Here is a 21,718-nt window from a genome sequence, read left to right on the forward strand (position 1 = left end):
CCCTGTGGTGGGCGGCCAGGTTTTGGTTCTCAGAACTTCAACACCTGTCGGTGTGTCCGCCGATCAGGTTACCAGTAACTCCCTATCTTCTTCACCAAGGGGAACAACAGATGTGGCACCCCTCCCCACTATCGCTCAGCTTCGCGGCATGGTGCCTGAGTTTTTGAGTCTTTAGAGCATTTGTGTTTGTCTGCGGTTAACATGCGATTTATCCAGGCAGCCAGGAAACCCTCGACCAGATCTCAATACAAGAGTAAATGGCTCAGGTTCTGTCATTGGTGTTTGGAGAAGAATTTGGATCCGAGGGTGGCCACGATTGACACGGTTCTGTCCTTCGTGTCCTCCATAGCAGAGTCAGGGGTTCATGTTCTGTCATGCAGGACTTATCTCTCAGCGGTTTCTGCTTACCTTTCTGCAGACCTGTGTTCTTATTCTCTAACCCAGTGGTGAAGAGGCATTTTGCTGGCTTGACATGCCTCTACCCTCCGGTTCGTAATCCACACCCGCCATGGGACCAAAATGTAGTCCTGACGGCGCTGTGCTTTGAACCCTTTGAACCAATGGCTACGGTGGACCTCAAGTACTTGTCTTGGAAAGTGTCCTTTCTGGTCGCTGTTACGTCTGCAAGGAGAGTGAGTGAGCTCCAGGCATTGTCGGTGGAGCATCCTTTCTTGGTTTTTCACAAGGACAAGGTAGTCCTTTGGACAAACCCGGCTTTTCTACCGAAGGTGGTATCTGAATTCCATCTGAAACAGTCGATCTCCATTCCGGTCTCTTTTTCGAACCCTGCCTCAGAGGCAGAAAGGGTTCTGCATTGTCTCGATGTCAGAAGGGCTCTTAAGTTCTATCTGGACAGAACTTCCGAGCTTAGGCGTTCTCAACTGTTTGTGACTTTTGGTAACCCTCAGGGTAAGCAGGCATCTAAGGCGACTATTTTTCAATGGATCGCCGCCTGCATTACGGAGTCTTTCACCGTCCAAGGGCTGAAACCTGCTAAGGGTATTCATGCACACCTGGTGCGGGGTAAGGCAGCCGCGGTTGCTTTTCAGAAGTATGTCTCCTGGGAAGCCATCGCTAGGGTAGCTACTTGGGCCTCCCCATCTGCTTTTTGTAAGCATTATTGTCTTGACATGAGCTCAAGAGCTGGCGCTCAGTTCGGTCAGGCTGTGCTGAAGAACCTGTTACAGTAAGGGGTATTTCCATCCACTCGTAGTTCCTGTAAGGAGTGCTTGGGAATCTCCCACAAGTATGGAGGAAAGGGGACGGGATGTAGGAGTATTACCAGGTTACTCACCATAGTGACCACCTTACTCCTAGTCCATAGTCCCCTTTCCTCGATACGCCCGCCCACCGTCCCCTCTAATAAGGTTCCTCTGTTATTGCTAATAGGTCTTGGACCTGGCGATAGAAAAGGACTGATGGGTGATGTGTGGGGCGGAGCCAAGGTGGGCGGGGTTACGGCCGTGTGTCAGGCCCCGCGCAAGAAAGAGAGGAAGGATATATTTTTGAAAAACAATTTTGGATGCTTTTTACAAAGTGCTACAGTCCCGTCCCACAGGACGGAGAGATGTCCCAGAAGTATGGAGGAAAGGGGACTATGGACTAGGAGTAAGGTGGTCACTACGGTGAGTAACCTGGTTATTTTGATCCGATCTTTAGCTGCTGGCTAGTGAGCATTGATGACTTATTCTTTAGGAAGTCGATTGAATAAGATTTACTGGGGAGGGAGTCCCAGATGGATCACATTATGAAAACACAGCAACATTGTTTGATTGTACCAGGTGTGCCTCCACCACTTATGGGAGACTGATAAGTGCAACACCTTATTCTTTTTGTGGGATTCACATTTAAATGATAAGTTTGTGTGTATCTGGAGAAGGTGTCAATCTACCTTTGCAAACCTCTAGGGGTAGGCTTGAATCAAAGGAAATCATTTGCATATGCATTTATGATATTAGTCCCCCAATCCCAGAGGTGCAAAGGCTTCCATAAGTCATAATCCTCCAGGTCTGAAACGTGAAGGTTAAAAAGACTGGGTGACGAAATGCAACCCTGTCTTAAAACAGATGTTTTATAGCTCTTCCTTGACAGGACTCTCTCAACGTTAGCGCACCTGGATATTAGAGTTGCAGTGAAGCCCCATCAAAATCTTAAGTAGGCCGTGCAGGATTCCCTAGGCATGCAGCTTGGTTCAAAGGAGGTAGTGGCTTACCAGATAGAAAACGTTAGAAAGAGCTGATCTATGCCACATATATGCCACAAATATAAGTTCACAACTTTTGGACCAGGTGGACTCCTGTAGGCATTTAACCAAGTAACCATTCGGGCCTATCCCCTGATTTTTCAGGAAGCCTGTCTGGAATCTTATTTGCCTACCTTCCTTTGTGGCCCATGAATGCAAATGCGAAAGGATAACCGAAGCAAACGTTTTCAAGTCTACATCCATTACCGTGATGGGATGGTAATTGTTTGGGTCCATTCTTGTTCCCTTTTTGTGTAAAGGTACCACAAAAGAGGTAGACCAGGTCAGGACGTTTTCCTGTTCTGATAACATCATTCAATATAAATGCCGATTTTTCCAGATCTTATTTAAACAGCAGATTAGTATGTCTATTTGGCTCCCCTGCCCTTGATGTACTAGCCCTCCTAATACAGTTTTCAACTTCCTCCTGGGAGATCTCGCCCAAATTAGGTCTGGGAGGGTGTGTGCTTAATTGCCACGTGAAGACACCATCATTCCTGTCATATATAGAGATTGTATGGCTGACCCAAACAGCCTCTGTAATGGGATTGAGATCCTCCCACTGCAATAATCGGGTTCCAAAAACCTGAAGAATCGAGGATTAGGTTCTAAGGAGTCCGACCATAAATTCTCCATCTTTTTAAGCCTCGCCGCACAGTGAATGTTTCTTTTTTACATAATTTTTATAGCAGAGTAACGCTTTCCTAATCCTAAAATTGCTAGCCATTTTAGACCGCTTGAACCCCTTTATGTAACTGATCTTTAACTTTAAGAGGTGCTTCCTTTCCCACAGACCTAAATCGAACTTGTGTGGATGCCTCTTCAGGCTTTTTTCGTTTACCTTGCCTGAAGGGATGGAATGCTCCATCAATTAAACTGTCTATATAGGGGTGGAACTCGTCAACCCTGAATGTGAGACAGTTCTACTCCAGAAAACAAGCCTCAAGGATCTTATCCAACTCTGAATTCAGTCTGGTCATTACTCTTGCATCCCGTCCCCTTTCCTCCATACTGCATGGGGGTCCCGTCCAAGGGACATGAGACAGACTTTTTCACCAGAAAAACCTTCTTCCCCTTTAAATTTAGAGGAGCGTGGGGTGCGACCCTGGGAGCATGCACTGCCCTGACTCTGCGCTCTGGCGCCACACCTCAGTCTCCTTTTCCGCATTGACCGGAACGGACCGAATTCACCAGCGCTCCTGGGTTTGGCTTTGGCCATGTAATTCCACGCACAGATACTACTACTTATGTTTTTTTGTTTTTTTTTTATCATTCAGGTACTCAGTTCTCGGGTGTCACACTCCTCCTCGGTGCATGTCGACTTCTACAGGGTTTAGTAGGTGTCCATCATGCAACAGGCTCTTCCAGACTAAAGACCCCCACGCCACCTGCCTACAGTGCCTTGTCCCTGACCACGGCTGGCAAGCTTGTACCGCGTGCAACACGCTTTTCTCTGGGTCTCTGAAGAACAGACTGGCCAGTTGGAGGGAGCTCTTCCACAGATCGCCTCTAGAGGACATAAAGGACTTTCTCCATCGATCCAAGCCCAAGGCAGGGCCGCTCTTTTCCAGTGCACTCTGCAAGGGAGACTCATTCCCAAGGACTGGCCCCCACGGAAGGGACTGCCTTGGTCCTGGTGCCAGCACGAGTACCGAGGCTGTATCCGCTACAGGCGCGGGGGGTGGGGGGGAATCAGTAGATCATCCCGGTGATGATGCTGAGGGACCGGAAGGTTCTTTTACCGGGTATTCACCTGAAGGGCTACGCCCTAGTACCAGCATTATATCTGAGGGGGCGCCTTTACACATTTCTACCGGCAGATCCTCCGAGGGCGAAACGCCTTCCGTCCCTCGGCCTGAGGAACAGGGTTGGACCCATGATCCACACTCGAGATTCCTCGACGGAGCGAGGGCCAGCGAGCCGAGCAACACGACGCAGGCACGTGGAAGGCAGCTGGACAAAATGCCCGCAGCGCCAGAAAATCCAGACATCCGGCCGACGCCCCTTCAAGGAAGGCAGGTGGAGGACCATGTGTCGAGGTGGGACTGGTGTCAACTCAGGTACGTGGCCTACAGCTTACCCTGCCTTTGCGCAAGGCAGGTTTCAGCTGCGTCCATACTGGCAGGGCACACAACAGCTCCAGCAGCTGCCCGCAACCCCGCCAGTACCCCCTACCACCAATCCAGCCTGCGAGGACAGGTTCTTTGAAAAGTTCCTCGGACTCATGAAGTCTCCACAGATGGGGGTCATCCTCAGGGACGCCATCAGGGACTTGCTCCCTCCAATGGCTCTGGCTTCGCAAGCTCCAGTACAGGCCCTTCTGGTCCCTGTTCAACCTCAGCAGCCTGCTTCAGCCCCCCAACTGATTGGACAGGCAGTTACGTACCAGCCTCCGCTGGATCCTCTGGCTCCAGTCCACGCACCTTAGCCCGCAGTTCCTAGCACCACGCTCCGGTGCCGGATCCTCTGCACCCGCAGGTGGACACAGATGAGGACGACACCGACATGCCATATTCAGCCGAGGCCTTCCACAAACATCTGGAAGGGCTGGCAGAGTACTTGGGCCTTCCTCAACCCGAGGTCGAGCAACCAGCAGAGGGAGTCCTTGCGCTACGTCCCGTTACCAGAACGGGATGCCGATGCAGAAGGATGTAGTTGCCCTGGCCAAGAAGGGTTGGCTCAAGCCCCACTCAGCGCAGCCGGTGAATATACGCCTGGATACCAAGTTCAGGCAGATGGAGGTGGATACACTCTTGCTATTTGGCCCATCCTCAGCCACACTCCTCGGTGATCGCTGCAGCATCACTATACTCCAAGCCTCAGTCATCCTCCGCCACCTCTGCGGCATTGCTAGGCAAGGAGAAGATCTTGGAGGCGTAAAGGAAGAAGCTGTATTCCACTGCGTCCTTGCACCTGCGTCAAGCCAACACGGATGCCATGCTGGCACCTGTTAACCATAGGCTCTGGCGGGAAATTGCGGATTTCCTCCCAGGGTCTCTGGCGCAGAGCCAATCACGGCTCACGACTCAAGGCGGGATTGGCGGAGGCCAAGATTGTGGAGCAGGACATCATGGATCTCTGTGGCCCACATTTACACCTCTGGCCGTGCCATCTGTATTGCCAGAGACATGAGAACGACGGCCTGGCTCTGTGCTACGAAATTCAACCCAGATGTCCAGGAACGCATTCTAGATCTTCTGTTGGAAGGGGGTGACCTCTTTCACTCCACAACGGACGAGGAGCTGGAGAAGAAACTGCTCTCAAAGGGCCAAGTCTTTATCCATCCTTACAAAGACCACGCCCAAACAGTACACCCAGTCGCACCAGCGCTCTGAGAAGGGGCGTACGTACGGAGGGTTCCGAGGCTTCCAAGAACGGAGGTCCAGGCAGCCTGACGGTTCGCCGTCCCAGCATCGGCGCAAGCAACAAAAAGGGGGCTGCAGGGGGGGTGGGGGGAGTAAGGGCTTTTTCCAGTCTCCCTCCTCCTCAGCAGCGTCAGAAGGAAAGAAGGCATGACTCATCCCTTCGGGTCCACGTGTCTCCAGTGGTGGGCAGGCTTGCTCTCCATGCACATTTCTGGTGCCAGATCCTCTGTGGTCTCCACGGGGTACCACCTCCCTATTCCAGCCTCTCCTCCCTCCTCCCCTCCACTCCCACAGGTTTGGACAGCAACTCTTTTGGCGGAAATCCGGTCGCTGGTCGAGATCCAGTCAGTGGAGGAAGTCCCAGCCTCCTAGAGGGGCTTGGGCTTTTACTCCAGGATTTTCACTATTCAGAAGTAGAACCAGGCGGGCCTGAGAGTTGTGCTGGACACTTCCACCCTCAACCTCTCCCTACCTCTACAAAAATTCAAGGTAGTTACGCCAGCTTTGATAGCAAAGACATTGTGCAAGGGAGACTGCATGTGCTCCAGGGTCTGAAGGACGCGTACCTACACGTACCGATCTGGCAGCCTCCTCGGTCCGTTCTACGATTCAGTATCATGGACTACCATTTCCAATACAAGGTGCTTCCTTTCGGTCTCAACTCGGCCCCCAGTGTCTTTACCAGGCTGAACTCTGTGGAGGCCCTCCTCAGGGTGCAGGGCTACCACATCTACCCGTACTTCGACGACTGGCTCGTCAGGGCTACATCTCTGGAGACAGTACACCATACTTCCCACGCTCTTATGAACACACTGCATGAGCTGGGTTTTTTCGCTCAACCTCAAGAAGTCGCATCTGCAGCCCACGCAGAGACTGACCACCTTGGGCCTCATTTGGGACACGTGCTCCGAGAAGGGTTTTCCCTCGGAGGACAAGATCACGGCCATCAAGAGGGACACAGCGCACTTTCTCAGCAGAGAAGAGACCTCGGCTTGGTGGTACCAACACCTACTGTGTCTCATGGCAGCAGTCCTGTTGGCCGCCCCCCTCACGAGACTCTGGATGAGGAGGATACAGCTGCACTTGGCAGCATCTTGGAACCGGGAATGGGACCATCAGTCGGAGATGATCAGCGTTCCTCAGTCACTTCACCCAAACATCACATGGTGGTCCAGGTACTGCAACTTGTGGACGGGAAAGCCTTTCCGGTAACCTACTCCACAGGTCACCATCACCAGACTCTTCTTTTGAGGATTCGGGGGCTACTCTGAACAACGATTGCGTCCATGGCACCTGAACCTGGCAGGAGTACCACATAAATTGGCTGGAATTGAAGGCCATCTGGCTGGCGGTCAGGGCCTTCCTTCCGGTTATCGAGGGCAAGGTCGTCCTCATTCAGACAGACAACTCGACCAGCATGTTTGTTAGGGAGAATTCTCTGTTAAGGCTAATTTCCCAAACCTAGTGAGTCCCCCAGCAGCTTTGCTGGATTTTTTTGGGGTTTATTTTTTTCTCCTGCTAAGAGTGAGACTCTTTTTCTCCCACTCTTAGACATGATTTGAGGTGTTCCTTTGACTTTGTGTTTTGTGGGCTATGTGGTCCTTTACCCCATAGGGCTTCATGTGTTTTTGGTATGTGGGTTACACAGCACCGTCCGTGCAGGTTACCCAGGGGTGTCGTAGCGAACCCCAAACATAGACTCCATACCCTGGGACTGAGTACTGTCTCCCAGGGCATGTAAAGTCACCATTGGCTTTACTAGTCTTAAATTGTGAACAGAACCATTACAAACCATCATATTGTGGACGTACTGGTAGGGGCAATTCGGGGTCTGTTGTTCAAGGGGGCACTGTCCAGTCCCCCCGACCGAGTTTTGGCTGGTGGCAGTGGATACTACTTTTTATATTCGACCGCGAATATATTCCTATGGGATTTTCCCATTGTTCTAGGTTACCACTTTTTAATATAGCCTCGAACATACCGCCGGTTTATTAAATTAACATAAATTCACCGGTTGGTATTTTTTGCCGAAACTCTGTTCCAAAATGGCGTTTGTGTTCGCTTCTGTGACTCCAACCCAAGTCGAGCCCTTTGTTCCACTTTTTGGCGGACTTCTCCACAGAAGCCTCCAAAAGTGGTGCCACTCTGTCTGGGTGCCACAGGGCGTGTGGGAGGGGGTTTAGGCACCCTGGACTGAGTTGCCTCTGGTGTGATTGGCCCAGTGGTGAGCCGCCCGGCTCACCACTTAGCATGTTTGAGTGATAGCTAGGACTGATGAATGGGGGTTGCTGCATAAAAGCAGGGCTTTGGGGACTGGAACTTCAGACGTCGCCACAGGACCAAAGAATCCGAAGAGGGAGAAGCTGAGCCGAGCTGCAACGACGACACCACCGGTGGAGCCCTGCTGAACCGTCTCACCACTTTTCCTGACGACAGAGGAGATCTTCAATCCGAAGAGTCTTCTTCCTTTGACTGGTGGGGATAACCAGTTTGCCTGCCTTTTCGCCTTTCCGGATCATCTCGTGGCTGCCTTGCCTGTGCCAAGCACCCCGGCAACCGGGATACCACGTTTTCTCCACTACCGCGAATAAAAGGGTAGTACCTTTTAACTGGAGAACTCCGCGGCTGGTTTCTTCCCTGGCAGTGCAACAACCTTCAGCCTTCCTCCAGGTCGAGATCATCTCTTCCTCTGGACGACGGCGTGACTTGCACCCGCTTCCAGGAATAACTGCCCCCGCTGGAGGATCCTCTCCACTTTAAAGGTACTGCCTGGCCTCCTTCGCAACGGTCTGTATGGGGTGACTCTTAAAGCCTCAACTTACCACTTGGGTTGGCCCTATGCTGGCTAACTGAACTTTTCTAAACTGAACTGATTCCTTTCTGAACTCTCTGCAAGACTCTCCCAAGTCTTTTAAACTTTGTGATCTTGGGCACAGTGGTGTTCTACTCTCTGCAAGAGGGAGCCTGACCTCTGTACTTTTTGCTCACAAGTAGACTTTGACTTTCCTGCCTTGCTAAGTGCTTCTGAAGGATTGTGTTGTGTGCTGTTCCCAATTTCTGCCTTTTCCCTCCCTTTTTCTTAAACTTATTAGAGTGCCATCTTTAGTTAAGTGCTCACCTCTGTCTGGAAATAAGTGGTGTTAACTAAGACTTGTCTAATAAGGAATAAGGGTTGTACATATGATAAGTGATTGTGTCTTTGAACCTACTTAGAAATACTCTAGCACTATTATTATAATTGTGTGTTTAAATAATTCTATACTTGATACCAAAGCTCTGGTCAGTGTTTGCTTGTGCTACTGTATTTTGGTACCTAGCTTGTATACTCTATATACTGTCTAACTCTTCTTGAGAGAAGTCTGGCTGCTCAGCCACAGCTACCAGGTAAATCTGGGTGGTACAGACTGCTACCAATTGGGTTTACTGCCAACACCTGTGGTCTTAAGCCTTTTGCGGTGGTTCCTAAGGGAACTGCACAGGTTTCTGCCTAACAATGTTCTATGTCAATAAGCAGGGAGGGGCCATGACCCCCTCCCCTCCTCCCCCCACTATGCAGGCTGGCAGTCAGCATGTGGGATTGGGCCCTGGAGAACAGAATCTACCTCACACCGGTCCACCTGCCAGGGGAATCCAACCTGGAGGCAGACAGGCTCAGGAGACTGGGAGCAGACTACTAGGAGTGGCAGTTGAACGACCTAATGCTGCAGAAGATCTTTCGCAAATGGGGTCACCCTCAGGTGGACCTCTTTGCTTCCCAGTGCAACAAGAAGGGCCAACTATTCGCCTCCTGGCAGGGTCAGGGCCCAGGCTCCCTCTGCAATGCCTTTCAGATCATGTGGGACGGCACAATAGTATATACCTTTCCGCCCACTCCACTGATTCACAGGGTGATATGCAAGATCAGGGAGTCTCACCTCCTCAGCATCATCCTAATAGCTCCAGCCAGGCCGTGGTTTTTGGAGCTACTCAGCCTCTCGGAGAGGCCTCCTATTTGCCTGATGACGGGCCCAGCACATCTTCTGGCGCAGCAGGGTCATCCACCCAGCATCAGAGAAATTAGCGTCCCGCTAGGACATCTCAGGCAAATCTAGAGATCATACAAGGCACCAGGAGTAAGTCTACCAAGGTCCAGTATAAAAGCAAGTGGACCAGGTTCTGTCATTGGGCAGGCTCGAAGGGCTTCGACCCTCTAACATGTTCCCTGGACGACGTGCTCTTTTGCGGCACATCTCGCCCATTCAGGTATGCAGGTGGACACTTGCCGCACCTACCTGGCAGCCATTATGGCATACAGAAACTCTGAGGAGGAGAGGTTTTCCTCTTCCCAATTGTCAAGAGGCATTTGATGGGTCTCGCCAGGCTCTACCCGCCCATCAAGAGGCCGCACCCTGTGTGGTACCTCACATAGTCCTGGGCGCCCTGGCACACAAACCATCAAACCAATGGTGTCCGTGGACATCAGGCTGGTCACCATTAAGACAGCCTTGTTAGTCGGCCTCACCTCGGCTCACAATCTGCGAAATCCAGGCGCTGGTTGCCTCGGAGCCATACACTACGTTTCACAGGGACAAGGTGGTCCTACGGATACTTCAAGCTTTCCTGCCTAAGGTGCAGTCTGCGTTCCACCTAAACGAGGAAATTGTACTACCTACATTCTTCTACGATCCTAAGGACGAGGCACAGCGAGTCCTGCACTGCCTTAATGTCAGGCGTGCACTGAAATTGTACTTGGACAGGACGAAGGGCTTCCGCAAGTCGGACACTCCATTTATCACCTGTGGAGGTTAAAGACCCGGGTCTCAGGCATCCAAGGCCTCCATAGCCCGGTTGATGGTCTTGGCTACGAAGGACAGCATAAGCCACTAACTGTCAACATGCATGCCAATGCAACTGCCATTGCGTTCCAGCGGCATGTCCCCTGGCAGGTCTTAAGCGGGGCCACCCCATTCAGCTTTCTGCAAACATTACACTTTGGATGCCGGCTCCAGATCAGATGCGGCTTTCGGACAGGCTGTTCATAGAAACCTATTTGCTTAAGGCGGGTCTCCTCTCCACCCTGGCGCTATATTCAGTTGTAATCGCCCATGCAGAATGGAGGAAAAGGAACAGGACGTAAGAGTATGATATATTTTATTTGTATCGCGCTTGTACACAAGTGTTCCAGAGCGCGACTATGCAAGGGAGGGGAACAGGGGAGAACGCAACACAACAACAATGATCTTGCTAGACCCAGTGACATTGAGAACGTGCAAGTGCATGGAAGGCGGGAGAGTGGAAAGTGTGGAGCAGATGAGTGCAGATAAATAATAATAAATAAATAGAAAATGGAGGCAATAAACAGTGGTAGTGCAGCCAGCAAGTGGCAAGTGCTGTGTTTAAGGAAGCAGGCTGGTAAGTCTAAGTTCAGAAAAAGAAGAAAAATGGGGGGGTGGCTATATGGGTACAGATACAGTCCCCAGTGCAAGGAGTGGCCAGGAGGCAGTGCAGGAAGGTGGCAGGGTGAGCAGGAACCCGGGCCCAGGGGACAGAGGGTGGCCAGGTGCACAGTGCCAAGAGAGGAGAGCAGCAGGGGAGAGGAGGAGCGAAGGCAGAAGCAAAGAGGTTCTTCTGGAACCGGAGATGGTTCTCAAGTTTTAGATTGGCAGGGAGGCTGTTCCAGAGGGAGGTCCCAGCCGAAGATGGAGATCTACCCCCAGCTCGTTTCTTTTGAAAAACGATTGACCCGGATGGAGTTAGAGGAGCCAAGAGCTCGAGAGGGGAGGTATTTGCGGAGGGATAGCTAAAGGTATTCTGGACCCAGGCCCCAGAAAGCCTTGTGGACAATGCAGAGGGTTTTGAATTTAATCCTTGCATCCACTGAGAGCCAATGGAGAAATTTCAGGGCTGGAGAGATACGATCCTAAGGCTTGAGGCCAAGGACAAGTCTCGCAGTCCTGTTCTCGCAGTCCTGTTCTGGATAAGTTGCAGAGAGTGGAGGCATGTAGATTTAGAAAGAGGCTGTTACAATAGTCCAACCTAGAGAGAACCAGAGCTTGGGAGATGGTGAGCTTCCGAGGGAAGGGGAGGAAAGGCAGAGTACCTCTGAGGAGGTGCAGTAGGAAGTTTGACTCTCAGATATGGGTGGAGAAGGAAAGTGTGGAGTCAAAGATGACCATGAGGTTTTTAGCCTTGCAGGTAAGGGTAGGAGGAGGGCCAAGGGAGGCCGGCCAGAGAGTGAGGTAGAAGGATGGAGATAGTGTGCTGAATGCTCAGTCTCGCTGGCATTCAGACAAAGATCATTGGCAGCACATCAATCTTGAATGGCAGTTAGGCAATCAAAGATGAGAGGGGGAGAGGAGGTGGCCGAGTGCAGCCGGAAAAGGAGTTGAGTCATCAGCGTAGCACGGAAATTTGAGCAGAAAATGGCAATGCAGTGGGCGAGAGTTGCCAGGTATTGGTTGAAGAGCCAGGGTGAGAGGTTAGACCCTTGGGGAACCCCACAGGTAGAGGGGAAGATAGAAGATAGGAAGGACCCCAGTTGGACCTGGGAGGGTCGATCAGAGAGGAAAGAGGTCAGCCAGGCTAGAGCCTGATCAGTGATGCCCAGGTTATCACGGAGACGGTTGAGCAGGATGGTGTGGTTGACCGTGTCGATGGCAGAAGAGAGATCAAGAAGGATGAGGACCGAGGGAATGTTAGTCCTGGTTGGAGAGCAGATCTTCACGGATATTCAGGAGAGCAGTTTCCGTGCTTCTGGCCGCTCGGAAGCCAGACTGGTGGTCATGAGACAGCCAACAGATTCTGAATGAAGGTTAAGCTGAAAGATGGCCAGTTTTTCCTGGAGTTTGCCCAGAAAGGGCGTAATGGAAACTATGTGCAACAGTGCTGGTGCATCCGTCAAGGTCTGCGAGCGGGTGCCGTTCCACCTGCGAGGTCCGACCTGGCGGGCTGAAAGGCACCCACTCACAGAACTCGTTGTTTGCCGGTCTGGAAACAACGGAAGTGGCAAGCTTACCGGTACCATTGTTTCCGGACCGGCAACCTCATAATGACCCCCAGGGTATTTCTTGACTCTGTCTTGCATTTTTTAAAAGGTATGAACCGCTGCTATGTCACTTGCATTTCTGTTCCTCAAACAGGATAGAAATGCGTTTTTTGGGTCGCATTTTACAGTGGACGTGCTGGGACCTTGCAGAACACTGTTGGGAGAGCGCTTCTATAGAAGGTACTACCCATTGTGACCGCCAAAAATCAATTGAATGGTACCGTTTGACCCATTTCGCCAGTACCATTCGATCGATTTTCATAAATACCAAACATGGGGAGCAGGGTTTGCAGCGGTGTCACCTGCTCCCTATGTTCAGTATTTTGGCCTTGGGTGTTACAGGGGTGTCCCCCGCTTCCTCAAAATTGGAGGTGTGGGTCTGAAAACCAAAACAAAAAAAAATAAAAAGGGACCCTGCGGCGTCGGATCCGTCCTGCGTTGGAGGGATTGATCTGACACTGCAGTGTTGGAGGGGAACCGGCAGCGACCAAGCAGTTAAGTAGGGGAAGGGGTTGGTGGTGAAAGGTACAATTTGAGTTGTTTGGCTGAAGTGCAAATCTATTTGTGTCAAAATTGAAAACGGTCAATTCCGCCGCAAATTACTTTGGTCAACCCTATTCAAGGCAGCTGGCCATCGTACACGTACAATTTGCACTATAGCTCAGCCCCGTGGAAATGCGCAGGTCACCTTTGAGAACAAGGGGACCTGCTCATTTAAAAAAAGGGGGTTATCTAAAAATAGCATATCCTCGGCTTAAATGTCAAATTTTTTGAGGATTATGGTCAAAATCTACATTTAAAAAAAAATGGCCCACTATGAAAGGGAAAGGAGAGAGAGGAAGAGTGATGGGTGAGATGTGACGTGATAGGCAAGAAAGCAGATCGAGAGCAGTGGGTCAGAGGAGGAAGCGGTGATGCAGTGGGCAAGAAATCAGAGAGCGAGCAGAGGTACAGAAAGTAGAGGGAGCATGTCGTCAGGGGGAGCAGTGAGCCAGAAAGCAGAGAGGAAGCGGTTGGCTGAAAAGAGGCAGTGAGCTGTAGATTGGGGAAAAAAAGATGAGTGAAGAGTGTGATAGAATGGGAGAAAGGATGCAAGTTGCAGAAGCAACACAAACGGATGAAGGACTGTATATTGTGTGAGGAATTGTAGAGTGTAAGGTGTGAGTTTGAGTATGATTTGGAGTTTGGCAGGGGTGGGGGAGTGCAAATTGAGACTTGACAGTGTGACATAGCACGTTTGTATTTGTATGACTGAGTGAGAGGTTCAGGAATGCAAGTTGTAATGGGGAGTTGGTGAACTGTGATGTGTGTTGGTGAGAGAGGTGTGTGGGTGTTTGGGAGATTGGAGAACGCAGAAGGGGAAAAGTTTCAGCATTACAACTGATGACGATCAATTTAGTTAATAGTAGGCATGCACATTAAAACACAAATGTAGCCAAAACAAAAACTGTTCTGCCAAGCCTAAGACATCTGGGATTCTTCGTATTAAATTAATACAAAAGAAACATAATGACACCCTGGCTCTCGTGTAGCCTTGCATTGTGCCTCTTCCCTCCAATGTGGCAATCTTACACCCTCCAGTTGATACAAAACGTCCTGCAAAAATGCTGCAATAAATAAAGGTTTGTGCTGCAATATTTGCCATTTCATGCAGCAATATTTGCCATTTCATGCCGCAATATCCTGGAAGGTCTGATAAGTTACTCATACGTCCCACCATCCTCCCCCCTAATAAAACTGGTGTCATTAGGCAATATTAATCTATTATCGACGTGTATATGGGGGCTGAGCCAGGGCAGCGCATGCTCCCAGTGCCGCACCCCCGCACACCTCTAAATTTAAAGGGGAAGGTATTTTTTTTTTTCTGGTGAATAAGATTCCGTCTCCCGTCCCTTGAAAGGGGCGCCCATGCAGTATGGAGGAAAGGGGACCAAGGACAAAGAGTACGTTGGTCACTACGGTGAGTAATTTATAATTTTCATGTTAATCCACATTATTTTGTTCAGCCCTGAGTTTACCATTACCTCAGGAAGGTGAGATTTTAATGTTTCCTTCCTTTCAATGGCAAATGATGGGGCCAAAATGTTGTGTTGCTGGTTGTGAAAAAAGGTAGCGCCTGCTACCTTTTTAGATTGATGTATTCAATATGTGACAACTTATTGAATAAATCAATCTAAAAAGGTAGCAGGCGCTCCTCTCCAGAAAGAACATGGCATGATCACCTGTGCTGAGTTAAGAGCTTGCAGCACACGCTTTTTGCTCGCTCTACCTTTCACAGATGGGAAATATCCATTTGCATATCAGTCTTTGTCCTGCCCACATGGGCAGTCCAGCACCGAAATTCTATGGCAATTCCTCTCTGAACAAGAGTACCAAAAGCAACCCCATACACGTGTTTCAGCCTTGTTGGGCCTCATCAGTGAGGTGAAGCTTTGCCTCTCTGAGCACAGTGAGCAGGGAGTCCACGGTTTTGGTCACTCTCCTCAAAACATGATGAATGAAGGTCCCCCGCACAAAGAAGAAAACCAAAATTAACACTTCCCCACCATTTATATACTAAGACCATCAAGAGAGGGGCTTCCCCCCTCATGCCAATAGATTTTAATGACTAACATAGGTGTAAATGTTTTCCATAGGACTTCCAGCTCTGTTGCCTCTGCTGCAGTCTGAATGTTCAATTCACAGTATAGATCCGCTAGATTTTGTAGCCGTCACAAGGCCACAAACAGGACGCCTCTTATGTTTCCCTGCCTATTGGGCGTCAATTTTATATCCATCCAGGGTTTCTCTGTAAGCCAAGTCTATTTTTAGCAGGAAGATATCAAAATCCCTTTAAGTCTCTACATTTGTGAACAAGGCAAAGTGGCCTCATGTGTTCCAGAGGGCCACTTTCAAGTCCTCTCGTGGCTAGAGGCTCCTTTCCGAAGATTGTCAAGGCCCCCGTCAACCATGACCAATCATCATTTGCCCGGTTGGCTACTCTGCCTATAGGAGACCACATCACATTCCTCTGCCCTTCAGATGATCGATTCACTGAGACATGCAGCAAAGGAGTTATTTAGCTCCCTTTATTCGAAAGCTTTTTGATGTTCAAAATATTGATGTGGCCTAAATGCTTGCATGTTGAATCCCAGTTGGCACAATGTAGGGGTTTCCTTCATGAACCATCTTAGAGCCAATTTCCAAGAAGGCTTTGTCCAATTGTCTTGCACAAAGTCCATTCGATCTATATCTTGAGAATTAATTGCTCTAAGATTCGGGATCTCAGCAAATAGTGCTAAGATGTTTGCCCTACATAGTTAGAAGGATGGCTTAAAGTATGAGTAGATGGTTCTTCTCTCCAACAGGGTGGCGATTAGGGTGGCTTTGTGCATCGCGGCGGTCCGTTTGAGATGTTTTATTCTTTTTCCCCCATTAGACAGTGATCTTGCTCTTACTGATTTTTTTGGTTATTTTTCCTCACTCGCGCAATGTCCCAGAGTCTTTACAGATGTGAGACTTGATCGCTGTATTTATAAAATGTTTTCTTTTATAACTGGTGCCTGTAGGCGCGAGTGAAGCAGTGTAGCCATGTATGCTGCTTGCCCGACGCTCAGCACAAGCTTCCCTTCCTTTGAGGATGAGGAAATGCATCACCGTAAAGAAAGAGAAAAGAAATGCACCTCTGCTTGCGGGTTCCTTGCGCCCCCTGCTGGGAGTGAAGAAACTGCCTGCCTGAACAGAGTCGGCAGTGCCTCAGCTCTGGAGCCTCAAATGGGCTGGCCAGCACCTCAGCAGAGAGGTGAGAAATTGATACACTGACTCGAGTCCAGATGCCACGGGCGTCCACAACAGAAGGAAACTCCTGCTGGTGCCCACTCTGAGCATAGCTGCTCTGAGGTAGGCTGAATGAATCTGCGTCAGTACGGGTGTCTGAAGAAAGAGAGACCTGCTGCTCGAGTATGCGAAATGAAACAGGTGCTTTACGTGCAGGACAATAAGCGTTCTCATTATCAAATAAAGGTTAATCGGACTCAATACACACGTGCAACCTCGAGATAGGTGGATAAAGGAGTACTAATTTTGTTGTGAGCAGCAAAGAAAGAGGAAGCAGAACGAGGGCTGCAGGCTTATAAGGGATCATTTGCTAAGGATTGGTTGTTGAAGATCACATGTTCAGAGGCTATAGTTCAGACTGGCAAGGGCTCCTGATAAACTGATTCCCGAGAGGCTCCATGTTAAGGTTTTTTCGGTTTGGTTGACACGTTTTTTTTCTTTGATCAGGAGATTTCAGCGTCCAAGCAAGTTTTAATGTTTCTGAAACAGTTGATTGGCTAAAGTCTTGCTGCTGCGCTATCCATGTAAAATATTCAGTAAAGAAAGAGAAGCATAATGTTCTCCTCCGGTTTTGACATAGAATTGATGTCTACTCTGAACCCTAGGGATTCTGCTGAGTGAGGTGACCAAGCACGTTTCGTACAGCCACCTTAAAGTGGGTGCCTGATTGGAGGGGTGGCCAAGGAGTACAAATTCAGTGTTTGTGAAGTTAAGCTTTGAATAGGTACTTATCCTAGTTTGAAAGGTTGCAAGGTATGAGCAAAGGCTGAATAGGTACTTATCCTAGTTTGAAAGGTTGCAAGGTATGAGCAAAGGTACTTATCCTAGTTTGAAAGGTTGCAAGGTATGAGCAAAGGCGGGCAATATCTTGTGGGGGTAGGGAGAGCCTGACCTTGTGTATAATGGTTTTGGTCATCTAGGAGCGAGCCAGGCAGTTTCATATAGAGTTTGAAGGTGACCGTGGAGTGAATGGATCCCTGAGGGACTCCAGAGGTGAATGGACAGCGTTCAGACCTGCGGGAGGTGATCTAGACAGTCTGGGGTTTACCAATTAGATAGGCTGATGAATAATTTCAGGTCTGTGTCATAGAAGCCCATCTTGTGTGCAAGGAGGGTTAGTCGTGTGGCATGATCATCTGTGTTGAACGCTGCTGAGATGTTTAGGAGGAGTAGCAGGCACCGGTTTTCCTTTATCAAAAATCGTTGACCCCCTAAATGGTGGCTGTTTCAGTGCTTCATTTGGGTTGGAACCCAAAATGCTATACCGGGGCAGACAGTTGTTAGATTTTTGTACGTAGTTAGCTAGCGCTACCTTCTCAAGTCTTTGCCGATAAATGAGAGGCTCATGAGCAGTCAGTAGTTGAGAGTTCTCTGGGTTGAGCATGCTTCTCCAGGAGTGGGTGTACATGCCCTATTTTAAGACATCCGGGAGCACACCCTTGCTGAGGGTGTATTGCCCGAGTGCAGTAGGGGCAGGACCAGTACCATGTTTTTTCTTGTTTTTTGGATGGTGGCAGGAGGATGTCTGAGTTAGGTCGGTTTTAAGGTTACAAACATGTACGAGATGTCCTTCTTCTGGCGAGAGGGGAGTTAAGTTGGTCCAGGTCTAGGTCTGAACAGCTCATATGGAGTTACTGGGAAGGGTGGGGGGTTGCGGCAGAGGATTTGGATCCCTTAATGTGGGGTCTAATGTTATCGGCCTTTTTAACAAAGAACTTGGTTATAGCCTCACTCTTCCCCTCAGCTTCTGGTACCTCAGGGTCTGGTGTGGGGTTCCATCAGTGTATGACTGCAGTGAAACGGGACTTGCTCCTGTTAGAGACTGCTGTGATTGTGGTGGTCAAATATGTATCCATTGTTTCAGATATCCTGGTGCCCTGTTTAGAACATAACACCTTGAGTGATAGACGGTCCTCAAGTTGGTGTTTGCACCAGCATTTCTCAAGAGCTCAGACTATTAGTTGATAGAGCTCTTGAGCATTCGGGGTGAGGGTGTGGACGATTTCGTTTAGGCAAGGCACAATTTTCCCAGGATGGAAGTGTCTGCCAACTATTTTGAGGTTTTGCTAAATGTTTCTAAAAGCAAAGTGATGGTTACAGAAGTGGAGATGTTGGGGAACTGTTATCCGTGCCTCTACTGGAGCAAGTTTCTGAAACAGCGACATGCCACCATGAGTTGGTTAGCCTGACCTTTGGGGGCTTTCATAGTGTTTATAAGGAGAATGGGAAGGGTGCATTTTCTGTCCAGTCGAGCTAGGTGGTGTCTGCAGATTAGGGGTGTGGGGGGAGGGGAGAAGATTAGGTTTAGTGTATTGCCACTTATGTGTGGGCTTAGTGCCCATTGGGTTATATACAGTCATTCATACAGGGAAGGGAATGCATCTCTGTTGGTTTGCTTGGGTGCCACAGAGGTTGACCTCTCAAAGGAAGATTTTGGTTGCATGGGAGAGAATGAAGCTTTAGAAAGGAAGTCCATAATCTCAGTGGAAAAATATACCTTTGCTTGAGTTCCACACAGGTCAGCCAAGCACCGAAATTCTGGTCAATTCTTTGGACAAGAGTACAAACGACCAACCGGTTTATGCCTTTTTGCAAGTCATCGGTGAGCTTCAGCGGAAGTTCAGCAACACAAGGAACCGAGTAAGGCATCCATGTCTGGACCACTCTTAATAACTTAGTGAGAAACCCAAAGCATTTCAACATTTGCCAAAAGTATGATTCCCCCGTACCACCCTCTGACGACCATCAAGGCACAATAACCTGTTCTAAGAAATGGTGCTCTTTCAGTAGTGCCTATAATCTATAGTTTAGTACACAATGCATGCTTTAAGAGACATTCAGGGCATTTCTCCTCTGATAAGTCATGGTGAGATAAAATGTGATCAAAGACACGCCAGAGTAGGCACTGTGCCATTTTACAGGTGATGGTGATGTTGTTTTGTTTGTTGTTAGTTGAGGGGCTCTTACATGTTTGCCAAATATATTGTTGGGCTTTTAGCAGTTGCTCTCTATAATGGTAAAATGTACGATTTCCTCTTGCTATCCTCAATGTTATTTCTATTTTAACTGTTATCAATGAATTCCTCCTATTTTGATGGTAATGTTTTCACAATTTCTCAGCTGTTCTGTGTATGTTGCACTTAATGGACTTGACACACTCTCCATATTTGTATCACTTTGTACACATCCAATTTAAAATAGGTTAGTCGATACTATATATTGGGTAGGACAGCTGGCAAATGGGATATCTTGTCCGAGCCTAAGAAAGCAGAATTGGGGGAGGAAGAATGTGGGGTCGGGGTTCTGAAAGACACTATTTGTAAGTTTGAAGGACCATTGCAGTTCTTATCACTTTTCCAGGAATGTTATCCGATTTTGTAAATGGTCTTTTCCCATTGCAAAGAATCTGAAGATAGTCCCTGAAAGGGATGCTGTGCTTCCAGCTGACCTAAATCAAAGGCTTTAAGTGGGATTAATAAATAACATTACGAAAAGGTTTTGTTCCCAAAAACTGATAGTTTATGCAGGGAACACAGCTAGGTGTTCTCAGACGTTTTTTGAATTTCAGAAGATGTGATCTAAATTGGCTAAATTGGCTTTAGTCCAATTTCCTTGTTGTGTTGGGAGAGCTACTTTAAACCCTTGGCTTGTTTCTTATGCTATGCATTCTGGTTGAGTGATGTACTTAGTTCCATGTAAGTGTCCTAAATTTGCTTAATGCACCCCAGAGCATGTGCTTAATAATCTGGTCTTTTGTAGTCCTGTGTTTTTGTAATTGAATTTCTATATTTCTGATTTAGTTTTTTGCTTGTCGTGTGCCACTATTCCCCGTTGCTGCAGTAGTCCTTAGCTTGCATTGAAGTTGGGATAAGTAGGTGACAAGTGTGTCTCTGGTGGGCGTTGGTGAAACATTTTTAATATTGAGGAAGATACATTTTTGTATACTGACTGTTTTACATTCTAAGGTGTTAACATATGGAATCTCCTCGCCACCACACCTTATTTATTCCACCTTAAATGTGAATGTCAAGTTCTGGAATAGCGACGAGTGGAGGACTAGAACACATGGGTGGGTGTAGCCAGGAAAACGGGTTTCTGTTTTGTGCTTATAAGCCACTGAGATGTATGGTGTACATCTAAGGCAAGGTAGTACTTACTTTGCTCTCCACCTGACTTTCAGTGTAATTTAGTATTTAGCCTTCATCAGTTGCATCAAAGTATTCACCGTTTGGTTCCAAATTGTATTTTTAAGTGACCCTATTTCAATGTGGACCAATTGTAATGGTGACTTGCATCCCATGAGCCTTCCTCACATTGGAATACTTATGAGATCTCGTGACATAACCTACTAACTAAGAAGGGTACCCCCCTTTTTTTGCCACGGATTTCTCTTTTCTCACAGGTTACCTTTTGGACTGTATTCCTTGGTGAGTAACAAAACCAGTCTGTTCTGGCTTTGAGACATTTTAGAGTCTGAACCGTTCTTTTAATTTAAGGTACGCCAGAGTTCATGGCTCCAGAGATGTATGAGGAGAAATACGATGAATCCGTTGACGTATATGCTTTTGGAATGTGCATGCTTGAGATGGCCACGTCAGAATATCCTTACTCCGAGTGCCAGAATGCTGCTCAGATCTACCGTCGAGTTACCAGTGTAAGTCAACATCCTCCTACATTTCTCACATTTATTTAATCAGTAAAATATCAAGTGGGTTTCTGAGTTGGGATTGCTTCTGCAAAATGTCAATGCTTGCCCTGCCATACAAGTTAGACCATTATGTTTTGCGAGTAACTGTTGAGCACGACCATGTGGACCTGCCTTTATACCTGTGCTCATTATAGCAAACCTACAATATATCGTAATATTTATGTAACGTGTTGGTGAGCTAGTTTAGCTGAAAAGGCAAGTGAGCTTGGCTCTATTCTATTTAAATATATTGCTTATCAGAAAAGTTTTTCTGTGTGCGCTTTCTTGATGGAGAGTAATGTATGGTGATGTCCAGGGACCAATGCTCAAAGGCAAAAATTAGTTTTCAAAGATTGACTAGCAGAGTTTGCTAATTAACATTTTCTTGGTCAGCAAGCAAACCCATTTGATTAGCAATGTTGTATTAATATTTTTAATGTCACCAGAAGTTATTTGTTCCCAAAACATAAAATGAGCATTAATAAAGCATTTGTGTGTGCTGCTGGGGTAAGACTTGAGTGAGATAAGTCAAACCTTGCAAATTCTTTAATATGCTAGTAGACCTGCAGGTCGAGTAACTTAGT

At 48.3% G+C, this 21,718-nt stretch overlaps 1 protein-coding gene across 8 annotated transcripts in view; it reads left to right on the plus strand.

Moving 5' to 3' along the window:
- WNK1 (WNK lysine deficient protein kinase 1) overlaps nucleotides 1-21,718 on the plus strand; it is a 2,404,646-nt gene that overhangs the window by 567,222 nt on the left and 1,815,706 nt on the right. For all 8 annotated transcript variants that reach the window (XM_069628604.1, XM_069628602.1, XM_069628603.1 and 5 more), the window contains exon 4: nucleotides 20,944-21,101. In XM_069628604.1, coding sequence (XP_069484705.1) covers nucleotides 20,944-21,101 — 158 coding nt within the window. The remainder of the gene's footprint in view (nucleotides 1-20,943; nucleotides 21,102-21,718) is intronic.

This window comes from Ambystoma mexicanum, chromosome 12 (genome assembly GCF_040938575.1).
Source record: "Ambystoma mexicanum isolate Mex_15411 chromosome 12, UKY_AmexF1_1, whole genome shotgun sequence".
NCBI classification, from domain to species: domain Eukaryota; kingdom Metazoa; phylum Chordata; class Amphibia; order Caudata; family Ambystomatidae; genus Ambystoma; species Ambystoma mexicanum.